At 48.5% G+C, this 14,668-nt stretch overlaps 1 protein-coding gene across 3 annotated transcripts in view; it reads left to right on the forward strand.

Moving 5' to 3' along the window:
• mtmr7b (myotubularin related protein 7b) overlaps positions 1 to 14,668 on the forward strand; it is a 126,109-nt gene that overhangs the window by 50,396 nt on the left and 61,045 nt on the right. For all 3 annotated transcript variants that reach the window (XM_038791102.1, XM_038791104.1, XM_038791103.1), the window contains exon 7: positions 1,489 to 1,621. In XM_038791102.1, coding sequence (XP_038647030.1) covers positions 1,489 to 1,621 — 133 coding nt within the window. The remainder of the gene's footprint in view (positions 1 to 1,488; positions 1,622 to 14,668) is intronic.

Below are 14,668 nucleotides of genomic sequence, written 5' to 3' on the forward strand. Positions count from 1 at the left end.
GCCATGGCTGACATTTGAGTTGCTCAATGTATTGCATAGTATGGTTAATAGGACATACATTGATACTAGATGCAGATATTATTGTAGTTGGTGTTAGCTGTTGCAGTGCAGAATAAGTAGATTAGGTGAGGCAAGAGTTGCTTTGACATAATTTGTTGATTTGCGCCAAATAAAGTTTGAGCAAAATATATTTTTTAAACATGCCCTTGGATTTTTCAAATACTATTGGTGTTGCTGAATGTTCCCAGAGGCCCCCAGCGATGGCATCCTGCTGCTTCCACACGTCAATTGGCAGTGATTTATGCTGAGTTCCAGCCTGAGCCTGCATATTTAAATGAGGCCAGAAGTCAAAGGAGAGAAATTTGTCTTGAGAAGTAGCACAAAACAGGCGGTATTGAACAATTCAATACCCAAATTCACTTAAATTGACTTCAATATGTATAGCTACCGAGCAGGATGTGGAATGGGTGGCCAATACAGTATCATCTGACCAAATAGAATTTTTATCTCAAAACCATCCTGTACCTCAGCAAATTTCTCATTCACCCAGGCCCCCGCCGCTTTATACACTGACCCAGCCCTAATTAACGTTGAGGTAATTGGTATCATCGATATAGTTTATTGGTTTGCCGCCACATTTAAGTGCGCAGGATTTTTATTTGACTTGTCCTGATGTCCCATTTAAACTTGAATTTTCTGATTATGGTCACCATTTTTAAAAGAGGAAGTTGACTGGAAAAATATTTATGTTTGCTCACATGTGATTTCATTTGATTTGTCAACATTAATCTGGGAACAAAATTGTTCTCAAAGCTCAGAAGACTGTGCAACAGTGATATTGCTACCAAGGGGTACAAGATTAAAACTGTGGGGCTGGATTCTCTGCCGGCAGGATGCTCCATTTTGCTGGCAGCCCAGGAGTTTCCCAACGGCGTGGGGCTGCCCCACAATAGGAAACCCCATTGACCAGTTGGTGTAACGGAGCATCCCGCCGGCAGGGTGAAACAGAAATGTGGCCTGGCGGGGCAGAGAGTCCAGCCCCTGCTGGTATTTCTCTCTTACAGGGGCCTCACGGTAGCATGGTGGTTAGCATCAATGCTTCACAGCTCCAGGGTCCCAGGTTCGATTCCCGGCTGGGTCACTGTCTGTGTGGAGACTGCACGTCCTCCCCGTGTGTGCGTGGGTTTCCTCCGGGTGCTCCGGTTTCCTCCCACAGTCCAAAGATGTGCGGGTTAGGTGGATTGGCCATGCTAAATTGCCCATAGTGTAAGGTTAATGGGGGGGATTGTTGGGTTACGGGTATGTGGGTTTGAGTAGGGTGATCATTGCTCGGCACAACATCGAGGGCCGAAGGGCCTGTTCTGTGCTGTACTGTTCTATGTTCTATGTTCTATGATGTATAAATCAAACAAGTCCTAAATACAAAATGCAATTCGTATGTGATTTTACTTCAGACTATTTTAAACTCTTCGCTTGTATTTTTTCCAGTTAAATGCAATGGCAAACCGAGCAGCAGGAAAAGGATATGAAAATGAAGACAACTATTCAAACATCAAGTTCCATTTCATAGGGATAGAAAATATCCATGTGATGAGAAATAGTTTGCAAAAACTGCTGGATGGTAAATATTTGTTGTATATTAAGTATAAATATATACTTACTTGATAAACCATGTTGAGGTGGGAACAAAATCAGTTAATGTTCCATGTCTTGACCACAGAATCTTACTGGAAAAGATATCCAATGGATCATTGATAAAAGCCAAGGTTGTACTTGGCTGTGATACTCTCTAGGTAAAATAGCCTGCAGCCAATCACTAACTATGCTGATATATGGGGAACAGTCACCTGAGCTAGAACGATGACACTTGTGGGATTTCATCCCAGTAGATCAATGGACAGAGCTGGAACTTTGGTAGTGGCCTAAAACAAGTGTTAGCATTTGCCTGCCCATTTATACTTTCCCCCTCAGCCTTTATACATCCTCCCTCTGTCTGTTATGCATTTCACCTGCTGCTTTGCACGCATGTCTCAGTCGAATTGCATGGGTGGAATATAGAACTAGTACTATCCTATTTTGCAGCCACAGATAAGAGTCTATCAATGTTCGAGTTCTGAAGGTTAAATTGTTCAACATCAAAAGCACGCTCTGTTGATGAAATAGTGCATTTATGCTGGAGCACAAATTTGTATCCTGCGATTTTCTTACTGGGTAAATTCTTCAACATGACTGTATGAAATCCACAGAAAATACTAATTAGAGGGAGGTTGTCATCCTGAAAGTAGGTAGAAGTAAATTGCTCTGTGGCATTGGCATGGTCCTTACCGGCGGGACCTGGTGGCACGGGCGGCCTCCGGCGTTCTTGGGGGGGCGCGGGGGGATCTGGCCCCGGGAGGTGCCCCCACGGTGGCCTAGCCCGCGATCAGGGCCCGCCAATCCGCAGGTGGGCCTGTGCCGTGGGGGTACTCTTCTTCCGCACCGGCGGCTGTAGCAGTCTGCCATTGCCGGTGCGGAAACAAAGCCCTCTGCGCATGCGCGGGGATGATGCCAGCACACGCTGGTGCTCCCACGCTTGCGGCAACTCGCGCTGGCCGGCGGAGGCCCTTCGGTGCTGGTTGGCGTGGTGCCAAGCCCCTTCCCCGCCGGACGGCGGGGCGCAAACCACTTCGGGACGGGCTGCCTAACCCCTGAAGGTGCGGGGGATTCCGCACCTTTGCGGCGGCCCAACGCCGGAGTGGTTCACGCCACTCCTCGGCGCCGGGACCCACCACCCTGCTGGGTAGGGGAGAATCCTGCCCTTGACCTTTTAAACTGCATGCTTTATAGGTTGACTACACTGCCAGTGTGTGGTATTAGATTATACATGGGGTGGTACAGTGGTTGTCACTGCTGCCTCACAGTGCCTGGTTTGATTCGATTCCGGCCTTGGGTGACTGTGGAGTTTGCATGTTCTCCCCGTGTCTTTGTTGGTTTCCTTCAGGTGCTCTGATTTCCTCCCATAGTCCAAATATGTGCAAGTTAGGTGGATTGGTCGTGCTAAATTGCCCTTTAGTGTCCAAAATGTGCAGGTTAGGTGGGGTTATGGGGATAAGGTGGGGTGTGGGCCTAGGTAGATGCCCTTTCGGAGCATCAGTGCAGACTTGATGGGCCGAATGGCCTCTTTCTGCAGAGCAGACATTCTATGGAAGGCTAACATTCTGACTGGCTGAGCAACCCACCTATCGTAGTGGTTCATGTACAGAAATTGAGATTTGCGACACTGTATGAAGTATTAATTTACTTATTCTTTCATGAGATGTGAACATCGCTGGCTGTGCCAGCATTTATTGTCAATTCCTAATTGCTCTAGAGAAGGTGGTGGTGAGCTGCAATCCATGTGGTGTAGGTACCCACAGTGCTGTTAGGAAAGGAGTTCCAGAAGTTTGACTCGACAAGCGTGAATATGGTAATATAGTTCCAAGTCAGGATGTCATATGGTGAAGACGGGAACTTGCAGTTGGTGTTGTTCCCATGCATCTGTTGCCCGTGACTGTCTAGGTGTAGAGGTTGCAGATTTAGAAGGTGATGTCGAAGAAGCCTTGCTAAATTGTTAGAATGCATCCTGTAGATGGCATACATTCCTGCCACCGTGTGTTAGTGGTGGAGGGAGTGAATGTTTAAGGTGGTGGATGAAGTGGCAATAAAGCAGGCTGCTTTGGCCTGGATGGTGTTGACCCTCTTTCAGTGTTTTGGAGCTGTACTCATCCAGGCAAGTGGAGATTATTCCATCACACTCCTGTTATCTGTGGATTATCAGACACTTCGGCCAGTTTATTATTCCAACGTTTTACCCAGGTTCCCTTATTTACGAGATGAACAAAGGTCAGACATAGGTCAACCCAAATTTGTTTGCAAACACAGCAAAACAGTTATTCTCCTAGATCATCCCAACTATAATAAGCCCAAGATTCTAATACTACCCGTACCGATGAACTTGATTGAGCTGCGGATCCAATCATCTGAGCCTCAGTCATCTCAGAGCTCTCTTCTGTGATGGTGGGTCCTGCACACCTCTTCTGTCTATTTTCTGGTCTGCTGTTGCTTCTTCTCCATTGCCTCTGTGTTGAGTCTTCACTGGAGTGGATCTCTGGGTGTCTTGTTCTTCGCGTCCTTCGAGGGGTTTCTCTGGCCCCAAGCCAACAAGGTCGATGGGCAGAGGTCGCAACATCCAATAGAGTTCTTGATTGTAACTGTATAGGACACCAAGAAGTCTCCACCCTACCCACCCCCTCCTCCTCCAGGTGCCCATCCTCGGGTGCATTTTCTGCATTTGTAACCTTATCCCATATAAGGTAACGGCAGGAAATCTAGGTGCCAGAAAGTCTGACTTCATCTGGGAAATCCATAACAATTGACCCATTTGAATGGGGTTGATTATCTTCTGATGTACAGGACAATGTCCAGACTTGCCTCGGCTGTCTGTCTCTGCCCAGTGTATTTGAATTTGGCTGTTTGACTTCTCAAGAAGCCTGTCTGTGGTTTTGAGTCTGACTATGGTTTTAATTTAAAACATCCAATTTTGTATCGGGCCTATGTTTCACACCCATTAGCCATTTAACCACAGTCTCTCCTCTTGATCCAGAGAGTGTCAACGAACCAGATCACACAATGCTAAACGAGTCCCCGCACGGGCAAGTACCAGAATCTCAAGCAAAAAATCCTAATCCATAACTCAACATATATACATTCTGTAGACATCATAAATACAATACAAAATTAGACTGTTCATATGTCAAAATAAACTGTAGGAAGTACAGATAAATACAAAAAAAAACTTTTGGAAGTGGGAGTCCTTAGTCACGGCACTGGATCACAGTTTCCACATCCAGGTGCTGCATTAGTTCCTTCTCCAGGGTGTGTTAATTCGATCTTTCTGTTGCTGTGGGTCTGTATCCTCGTGTCCATTCCAGGACAAAGAATTCCAAGCAGCTCAGAATCTGAGGTGGGCAGGCACCCGTGTTTAATTTAGCATCTTGTAGTTTGAGGAGTTGTGTGGCCAATGCAGATTTGCGCCACCTGATGTCATGAGAGTGGAAGAAGAGAAGATGGCAGAGCATCTCAGATCTCCGAGGAGTGCAGGGTGATAATGGTTATCTGTGGGTATGTTAGTTGCTGATGGTTACCAATCATATTGTATTGTAAGGTGGCATGCTGGCAATTGATAACAATCATGTTTGGGTGATGGCATTGCAGGTGGAAGCTTATGGAGGTTTATACTGATCTCCCAAAGTAACAGGCTTATAAAAAAATCAAGGGAAAGGAGAGAACGGGCCTGTTGAGGGGAAAACACTATATTTTATTCACAATTAGAGATGGTAGGCTCCATGTATTCTTCCTGAGCTGGGGATCTATTCAAGTGAGTGGGCTCTAGCTACCTGGGACCTGCTCTTCCATTGTCTCCCTGTCTGAGCATCATGCCAGGCACTTCCAGGGACCCCTATGCGAGGTGCCCTTGAGGGTTTGAGACGTGATTTGATCACGGCTCGTTTCTTTATCCTTCGGGATATTAGATGGAGTTTTGCATCTGGGATCTGTGGGAGTGGGACTGGTAGCGAGGAATCAGGGTGTGGGCCATGGCCACTATCTCATTCCCTCTAGTGATACATGGTACTGGTGGTAATTGTTTTGGGAGCCAAATGCCTTCATTTGGTTCATATGTTACCATCCGGCTTTCCAGAAACCAACAGTATCCGGTAAATGGATGGGCTCGCCTTATCTACCGAGTAGCGTTGTGCGTTGCTAGAAAACTTGGATCTTTACCCTCTGCCTGACCCCATACTCCATGCGGTTCACCTTGCCATCGAAGTATGCTTTACTCTGCCTCTTCCTTTTCCTCATTTTAACAGTTGCTGCTAGTTGTGCAACTTGAAGCTTTTCCAGCAGTGTTTTCCTGTATCTATACTACGAGGGAGACTCCTCCTAGTGAAAATTTGCTGCACTAGGATATGTGCCATGACTTTGTAACCTGAACCAGGTGGTAGGGGACCGATATCATTAATTTGCAGATTTGTCCAGGGGCTCTCTGCTGGTTGGATGTGCCTTAGTTCTCCCTTGTGGGTATACCTGTTGGGATTGCTTTGTTTGCAGACTGCAGTTCTCAGCGCAATGCTGTATCTCTTTATCTATGTCTGGCCACCAGTACAATCCCTTAATTCGTTCACCTGCAGTTCCTGTCCCTAGACATCGAGGTGTTGATAAAAAATGGTTGCAGTTCCTAGTCGATACCGTGTATCGGCCATCCTCAAGGACTAGCCCATCCTTTATTGTAATTGTATCCCGCCACTTATCAAAGAAGGCGGGCGTGCTCCTTCCTGAATGTACTTCAGGTCCTAGTTGCTGCTCTGACCTTGTTTTAGCTCTTGGACCTTGTCTGGCTTACGGTCATGGCATTGATCCTTTCAGTATGGCGGGAGGGTGTTGCTATTGGTCTCTCTCCCAGGCACCCTGCTTGACCGATTCGTCTGCTCTAATGTTCCCAATTGGGGAAGTTCTATGATAGGCCTTAACTTTAATGATGCTGGCTGTACTCATGGCCTTGGGAAGTCTGAAAAATAAATTTAAGCAGGGCTGCAGATGGTGAAGGTTTCCCGTTTGCCGAGATGAATCACCTAACTTTCCACAGTGGCAGGAAGTAAGTTAAATTATTGCAGACATGCATGCTGTCCTAGAATATGTCTTCCTGTGTGGGGAGCTGGTCAAGGTGGCTGACCATATAAACTACAGCCACTAACTGCAGCCTAGGCACTCATCTGGGTGGGAATCATTAATGCAATCTCCCTCAGGGGCTTGCCTTGCTGGTCCTCCACGTAGATGCTGCACCCTGTCTTTCCATTCTCGTCCTCTACCATAGAGGATCCCTCCACAAATATTTTCAGATCCTATTTGTCTGTTTCCCTGGATCCACCCCCCCCCCCCCCCCCTTTTGTTTTGGCACAAATGGCCCTTTGGTGTCATTTATTGCTATTACCTGACATTCATGAGGTGACCCATGTCAGAAGATGTGGACTCGGGTATGCTTTACCACGATGTAGCAGACCTGGGGCATGAAGGTTCAAATGTTATATGGTTTTGACTAACCGTTCCATCTTTAATCCGGCCATCCAACAATAACTCAATGGGGGGTGTGCTCCATGGGAATGGTCAATGGATTTAGGCGAAAGATGTAACTAAAATATTGTACCTCCCAGACAACCGCTAAGAGGTGCTTTTCGCACACTGAGAAACCCTGTTCGACTGGGGTTAGGAGCCGGGAGTGATAGGCCACAGGCCCGAGTCTCCAGTGGCGCTCTTGTAAGTGTGCAGTCAGTGGCTGCTACTTCTACTGCAAAGGTGAGGTCTGGGTTGGGTACTTGCCATGCTGGGGCCTGCGCTGAGGCCTGTTTTAGCTCCAAGCCAGCCTGTGTGTGGTGCTCGGTCCACTCCCATAGGGCATTTTTCTTTAGGAGGTCTGATAGGGGACAGTTTTGGTGGCGAAACCGTCAATGTGGTTTTGGCAGTACCCCGCCAAGCCTAGAAACGAGCTCACATCCTTTGGTAGGGAAGGCGGGTTTCTGACTTGATCTGCTTCCTTTCTATTTCGTGCTTCCCAATGGTCACGACTTTCCCCAAGTATGAGATCTGTGTTCTCATAATTCGGGCTTTCTTGGGGTTGACTTTTAGGTCTAGCATAGTGAGGAGGTTCAGCAATTCTTTCAACAGTTTAAGATGTTCCCTCCCTGGTTTCGGTCTTGAGGAGGAGATTGTCCACATACTGCACCAGACATTCGGGTTTTGAAAACACATGCAGACCCTTTTGCGAGTCTCGGGGAAGTATGGAGGGTAAGTTATGGAAGCCCTGTGGCAGCCATGTCCAAGTATATTGTTGCCCCTGAAAGGCAAATGCAAACTTATACTGGCATTGCCAGTCTAGAGGAATTGACTAGAAACCGTTGCTGATCTCCAGCACCATGAAATACTTGGCGTGTGGGGCCTGCTCCATCATGGCTTCGGGGCTGGTTGCTACCGGGGGTGGGCTGTGATCGGGGTGGTTCTGTTCAGCTCCCGGTAGTTGATCGTCAGCTTCCTTGACCCATCCAGTTTTCTTCCCAACCAAATCTGGGAATTATTGGTAGAGGCAACGCGCACAGGACTCCCTGCTGTAACAAACTGTTGATAACTTTGGCCACCACCCCATCGGCTTGCTTGGGGAAGTCGTACTGTCGTTGGGGTTTTGGATCGGGGCTTTCTATAATGACTTCCCCTGTCATCCGGCCACAGTCATGTTTGTGGATTCCAAATGCTTGTGTGAGCTTCGCAAGGATTTCCTGTGCCCCGGGTCCTCTGTCAAGTCCGTGGGTTTTATCTATAACTTTCCGATGGTGGAAATCCTGGGCTGGATTTTCTGCTGTTGGGATTCTCCATTTTTCCGGCAGCCCGGGGGTTTCCCGACGGCGTGGGGCTGCCCACAATGGGAAATCCCATTGACCAGCTGGTGAAACGGAGAAGTCCGACGGCTTGCCACACTCCAGTCGTGGATCCAGCTAAGACAGCACTTCGGTCTAACCAAAATGTCCATCAAGGCCCCCATCTGCAACAACCACAGGTTTGCATCAGCCAAAATGGACATCACCTTCACAAGGTGAAGACAGAATGAGGGGCGGGTGGAGACACTGATAGTTAAGGACTTCTACACAGACAACAGACTGACAACACTAGAGGAACTGACAGAGAAGTTCCAACTGACCGGGGGAAATGAGTTAAAATACATGAAAATTACAAAACTTCCTGTGTAGGGAAACAAAGACATACCCACGGGCGCCGCACAAATCGCTATTAGAGGACCTATTGGATGTAAACAACTTGGCGGAGGGTGGGGATTGCGGGGACTGTATGGGCAACTACAGAGAAAGGCACTCTTTCCACTAGACGAGACAAGAGAAAAATGGTAGGAAGACCTAGGGCGGAATTCTCCGCAGGGGGCCGAATTCGTGAAGGCCGTCGTGAACCTCGGCCGAGTTCACGACCTAGGGCGGAATTCTCCGCAGGGGGCCGAATTCGTGAAGGCCGTCGTGAACTCGGCCGAGTTTCACGACGGCCTCGGAGCCCGCTCCCCGCACCTAATTCACCCCCACCCGGGGGCTAGGAGCGGGCCTCCGTCTTTCTCGGCAGCGACCTCGTCGCGCCGAGAATGACGCGCGTCCGGCGCATTTGTGAAGTCATCCGCGCATGCGCGGGTTGCCGGTTCCAACCCGCGCATGCACGGGTGACTTCATCGCGCAGACGGCACGAACCCGCACATGCGCGGTGGCCCTCTTTCTCCTCAGCTGCCCGGCAAGACGTGGCGGCTTGATCTTGCCGGGCGGCGGAGGGGAAAGAGTGCATCTGTTTTGGACGCAGGCCCGACTATTGGTGGGCACCGATCGCGGGCCTGTCCCCTCCCGAGCGCAGTCGTGGTGCTCCCGTGCCAATCGGGCGCCAGATGCCCCAAACGGGCATCTAGGGGCCCGATTGGGACGGGAGCACCACGACTGTGCTCGGGAGGGGACAGGCCCGCAATCACGAATGCAGTGACCAGGTGTGATTGCTGCCGTGTTGAAGCGGTCGTGAAGGGCCGGCCGCTCGGCCCACTGGGCTCGGAGAATCGCCGTTCGCCGTGAAAAACGGCGAGCGGCGATTTTTCCGAGCCGGGGGGGGGGGGGGGGGGGGAAGAAATGCGGGGGCGCCAGGGGAGCATAAAAAATGTCGGGGGGCCCTCCCGCGATGCTCCCAGGCCGCGTGGGGAGCGGGGAATTCCGCCCCTAGGGTTTGAAATTGGATGGGGACTGGAGCAAAGTACTATGCGGGGTTAACACCGCCTTCATTCGCCCAAGGCTAAGCCTAATGCAGCTGAAAGTGGTACACAGAACACACTTAACCAGAACCCGAATGAACAGGTTTTTCCCAGATGTGGAGGACAAATGTGAACGGTGCCAGGGAGGCCGGCCAACCACGCCCACATGTTATGGTCATGCCCCAGACTTGCCGGGTCTGGACAGCTTTCTTCGAGGCAAGGTCCAAGGTTGTGGGGATGAAGGTATGCTCAAGAGTGTCAGTCATTTGGGACTTCCGGAGGCGGCTATGAGGGAGTAAGTCGCACATTTGGTGGCTCTCGCCTGACTTTTAACACCTTTTTCCTTGACTTTTTTGAACTTTTGAGCGCTGGAGTGAAAAGCAATAGCACTCTAGATCTGAATCCATACAGAGTTGTATGGACTTAAGCAGCAGAAGGGAGCTAAAACAGGCGAAGAAGAGGCTGAACAAAGGTGGTGTGGAAGCTCAAGTGGAAGGAAAGATGGCCGATGAACGGACCACGGAAAGGATGGTCCAGGTAGCACTGGCCAACATGCTGCAGGTCATGAAAGAGAGCTTCGCAGCACTGAAGCAGGATAATTTGGAACCGCTCCAGAAAGCGGTGGAGAGACTTGACCAGAGGCTGGATGCTCAGGATAAGAAGGTCCAGGCACTGGAGAAGACAGTGGAAGAGCAGGCGGATTTCCAAACGGTAGCGGACGTGGAAATTAGTAAGTTGAAGGAGCAGCAAGCAAGGCTGATGGACAAGCTGGAGGACCTGGAAAACAGGTCTCGCCGGCAGAATCTGAGAATCATTGGGCTCCCGGAGGGGGCCGAGGGAGTGGATGCCACGGCATATAAGAACATAAGAACTAGGAGCAGGAGTAGGCCATCTGAGCCCCTCGAGACTGCTCCGCTATTCAATGAGATCATGGCTGATCTTTTCTGGACCTCTGCTCCACTTTCCGGCCCGAACACCATAACCCTTAATCTCTTTTTTCTTCAAAAAACGATCTATCTTTACCTTAAAAACATTTAATGAAGGAGCCTCAACTGCTTCACTGGGCAAGGAATTCCATAGATTCACAACCCTTTGGGTGAAGAAGTTCCTCCTAAACTCAGTCCTAAATCTACTTCCCCTTATTTTGAGGCTATGCCCCCTAGTTCTGCTTTCACCCACCAGTGGAAACAACCTGCCCGCATCTATCCTATCTATTCCCTTCATAATTATAAATGTTTCTATAAGATCCCCCCTCATCCTTCTAAATTCCAACGAGTACAGTCCCAGTCTACTCAACCTCTCCTCGTAATCCAACCCCTTCAGTTCCGGGATTAACCTCGTGAATCTCCTCTGCACACCCTCCAGTGCCAGTACGTCCTTTCTCAAGTAAGGAGACCAAAACTGAACACAATACTCCAGGTGTAGCCTCACTAACACCTTATACACTTGCAGCATAACCTCCCTAGTCTTAAACTCCATCCCTCTAGCAATGGGCAGCACGGTAGCATAGTGGTTAGCATCAATGCTTCACAGCTCCAGGGTCCCAGGTTCGGTTCCCAGCTGGGTCACTGTCTGTGCGGAGTCTGCACGTCCTCCCCGTGTGTGCGTGGGTTTCCTCCGGGTGCTCCGGTTTCCTCCCACAGTCCAAAGATGTGCGGGTTAGGTGGATTGGCCATGCTAAATTGCCCGTAGTGTCCTAAAAAGTAAGGTTAAGGGGGAGTTGTTGGGTTACTGGTATAGGGTGGATACGTGAGTTTGAGTAGGGTGATCATTGCTCGGCACAACATCGAGGGCCGAAGGGCCTGTTCTGTGCTGTACTGTTCGAAATTCTAAATGAAGGACAAAATTCAATTTGCCATCTTAATCACCTGTTGCACCTGTAAACCAACTTTCTGTGACTCATGCACTAGCACACCCAGGTCTCTGCACAGCAGCATGCTTTAATATTTTATTGTTTAAATAACAATCCCGTTTGCTGTTATTCCTACCAAAATGGATAACCTCACATTTGTCAACATTGTATTCCATTTGCCAGACCCTAGCCCATTCACTTAACCTATCCAAATCCCTCTGCAGACTTCCAGTATCCTCTGCACTTTTCGCTTTACCACTCATCTTAGTGTCATCTGCAAACTTGGACACATTGCCCTTGGTCCCCAACTCCAAATCATCTATGTAGATTGTGAACAATTGTGGGCCCAACACGGATCCCTGAGGGACACCACTAGCTACTGATCGCCAACCAGAGAAGCACCCATTAATCCCCACTCTTTGCCTTCTATTAATTAACCAATCCTCTATCCATGCTACTACTTTACCCTTAATGCCATGCATCTTTATCTTATGCAGCAGCCGTTTGTGTGGCACCTTGTCAAAAGATTTCTGGAAATCCAGATATACCACATCCATTGGCTCCTCGTTATCCACTGCACTGGTAATGTCCTCCAAAAATTCGACTAAATTAGTTAGGCACGACCTGCCCTTTATGAACCCATGCTGCGTCTACCCAATGGGACAATTTCTATCCAGATGCCTCGCTATTTCTTCCTTGATGATAGATTCCAGCATCTTCCCTACTACCGACGTTAAGCTCACTGGCCTATAATTTCCTGCTCTCTGCCTACCTCTTTTTTTAAACAATGGTGTCACGTTTGATAATTTCCAATCCACCGGCACCACCCCAGAGTCTAGTGAATGTTGGTAAATCATCACTAGTGCATCTGCAATTTCCCTAGCCATCTCTTTTAGCACTCTGGGATGCATTCCATCAGGGCCAGGAGACTTGTCTACCTTTAGCCCCATTAGCTTGCCCATCACTACCTCCTTAGTGATAACAATCCTCTCAAGGTCATCACCTGTCATAACCTCATTTCTATCAGTCACTGGCATGTTATTTGTGTCTTCCACTGTGAAGACCGACCCAAACACCCTGTTCAGTTCCTCAGCCATTTCCTCATCTTCCATTATTAAAACTCCCTTCTCATCCTCTAAAGGACCAATATTTACCTTAGCCACTCTTTTTTCCTTTATATATTTGTAAAAACTTTTGCTGTCTGTTTTTATATTCTGAGCAAGTTTACTCTCGTACTCTATCTCACTCTTCTTTATAGCTTTTTTAGTAGCTTTTTGTTGGCCCTTAAATGTTTCCCAGTCCTCTAGTCTCCCACCAATCTTTGCCAATTTGTATGCTCTTTCCTTCAATTTGATACTCTCCCTTATTTCCTTAGATATCCACAGTCGATTTTCCCTCTTTCTACCGTCCTTCCTTTTTGTGGGCATAAACCTTTGCTGAGCACTGTGAAAAATCGCTTGGAAGGTTCTCCACTGTTCCTCAACTGTTCCACCATAAAGTCTTTGCTCCCAGTCTACCTTAGCTAGTTCTTCTCTCATCCCATTGTAATCTCCTTTGTTTAAACACAAAACACTAGTATTTGATTTTACCTTCTCACCCTCCATCTGTATTTTAAATTCCACCATATTGTGATCGCTCCTTCTGAGAGGATCCCTAACTATGAGATCATGAATCAATCCTGTCTCATTACACAGGACAAGATCTAGGACTGCTTGTTCCCTCGTAGGTTCCACTACATACTGTTCTAGGAAACTATCGCGAATACATCCTATAAACTCCTCCTCAAGGTTGCCTTGACCGACCTGGTTAAACCAATCGACATGTAGATTAAAATCCCCCATGATAACTGCTGTACCATTTCTACAAGCATCAGTTATCTCTTTGTTTATTGCCTGCCCCGCCATAACGTTACTATTTGGTGGCCGATAGACTACTCCTATCAGTGACTTTTTCGCCTTACTATTCCTGATTTTCACCCAAATGGATTCAACCTTGTCCTCCATAGCACTGATATCATCCCTAACTATTGCCCGGATGTCATCCTTAAATAACAGAGCTACACCACCTCCCTTACCATCCACTCTGTCCTTCCGAATAGTTTGATACCCTCGGATATTTAACTCCCAGTCGTGACCATCCTTTAACCATGTTTCAGTAATGGCCACTAAATCATAGTCATTCACGATGATTTGCGCCATCAACTCATTTACTTTATTCCGAATACTACGAGCATTCAGGTAAAGTACACTTATGTTGTTTTTTTTGTGGCAGACATGCTGCAGAAGCTGGTGGGGGATGATTTCTTCCCGCGTCCGTTGGAGCTGGACAGGGGCACACAGAGTGCAGGCGAGGCAGCCACGAAGTGGGGGCCCCCGCGGGCGATGGTGGTCAGGTTCCATAGGTTCGTGGAGAAGGAGCGGGTTCTACAGTGGGCCAAGAGCACGAGGAGCTGCTCATGGAACAACAGTGTCCTGCGCATCTACCAGGATCTGAGCCAGGAGGTGGTCTGAAGGAGGGCAGCCTACAGACAGATTAAAGAGATTCTATTTAAAAAGGTCAAGTTTGGGCCACTCTTCCCGGCGCGGCTTTGGGTCACACACCGGGAACAGCAACATTATTTTGACGACCCAGAGGAAGCGATGGACTTCGCTAAGGGGCATGGACTGGTGCCGAACTGAGGACCCATGGACTCAAGTTAGAGTGTACTAAGGGATGTTTGCAGTTGTTCACAGATTGCCCTTCGTGTTAGCGATGTCGTTCGGAATGCTCTTTTATTTAAAATTGGGGGTGTTCTTGTGTTTGTGTTTGCCTGCAGGGGCGGGGGGACAATAGGTGTGAGACATGGTGGCGCCGGAGTTGAGAGCCACCAGGCTAGCTGCTTTGAGCTAGTCAACGGGAGCGAGGTGGGGGGGTGTATACAGCCAGTATATGGCAGGGGTTAGGTTACAAGGGGTTGGGGGGGGGGGGGG

This window comes from Scyliorhinus canicula, chromosome 3, assembly GCF_902713615.1.
Source record: "Scyliorhinus canicula chromosome 3, sScyCan1.1, whole genome shotgun sequence".
NCBI lineage: Eukaryota > Metazoa > Chordata > Chondrichthyes > Carcharhiniformes > Scyliorhinidae > Scyliorhinus > Scyliorhinus canicula.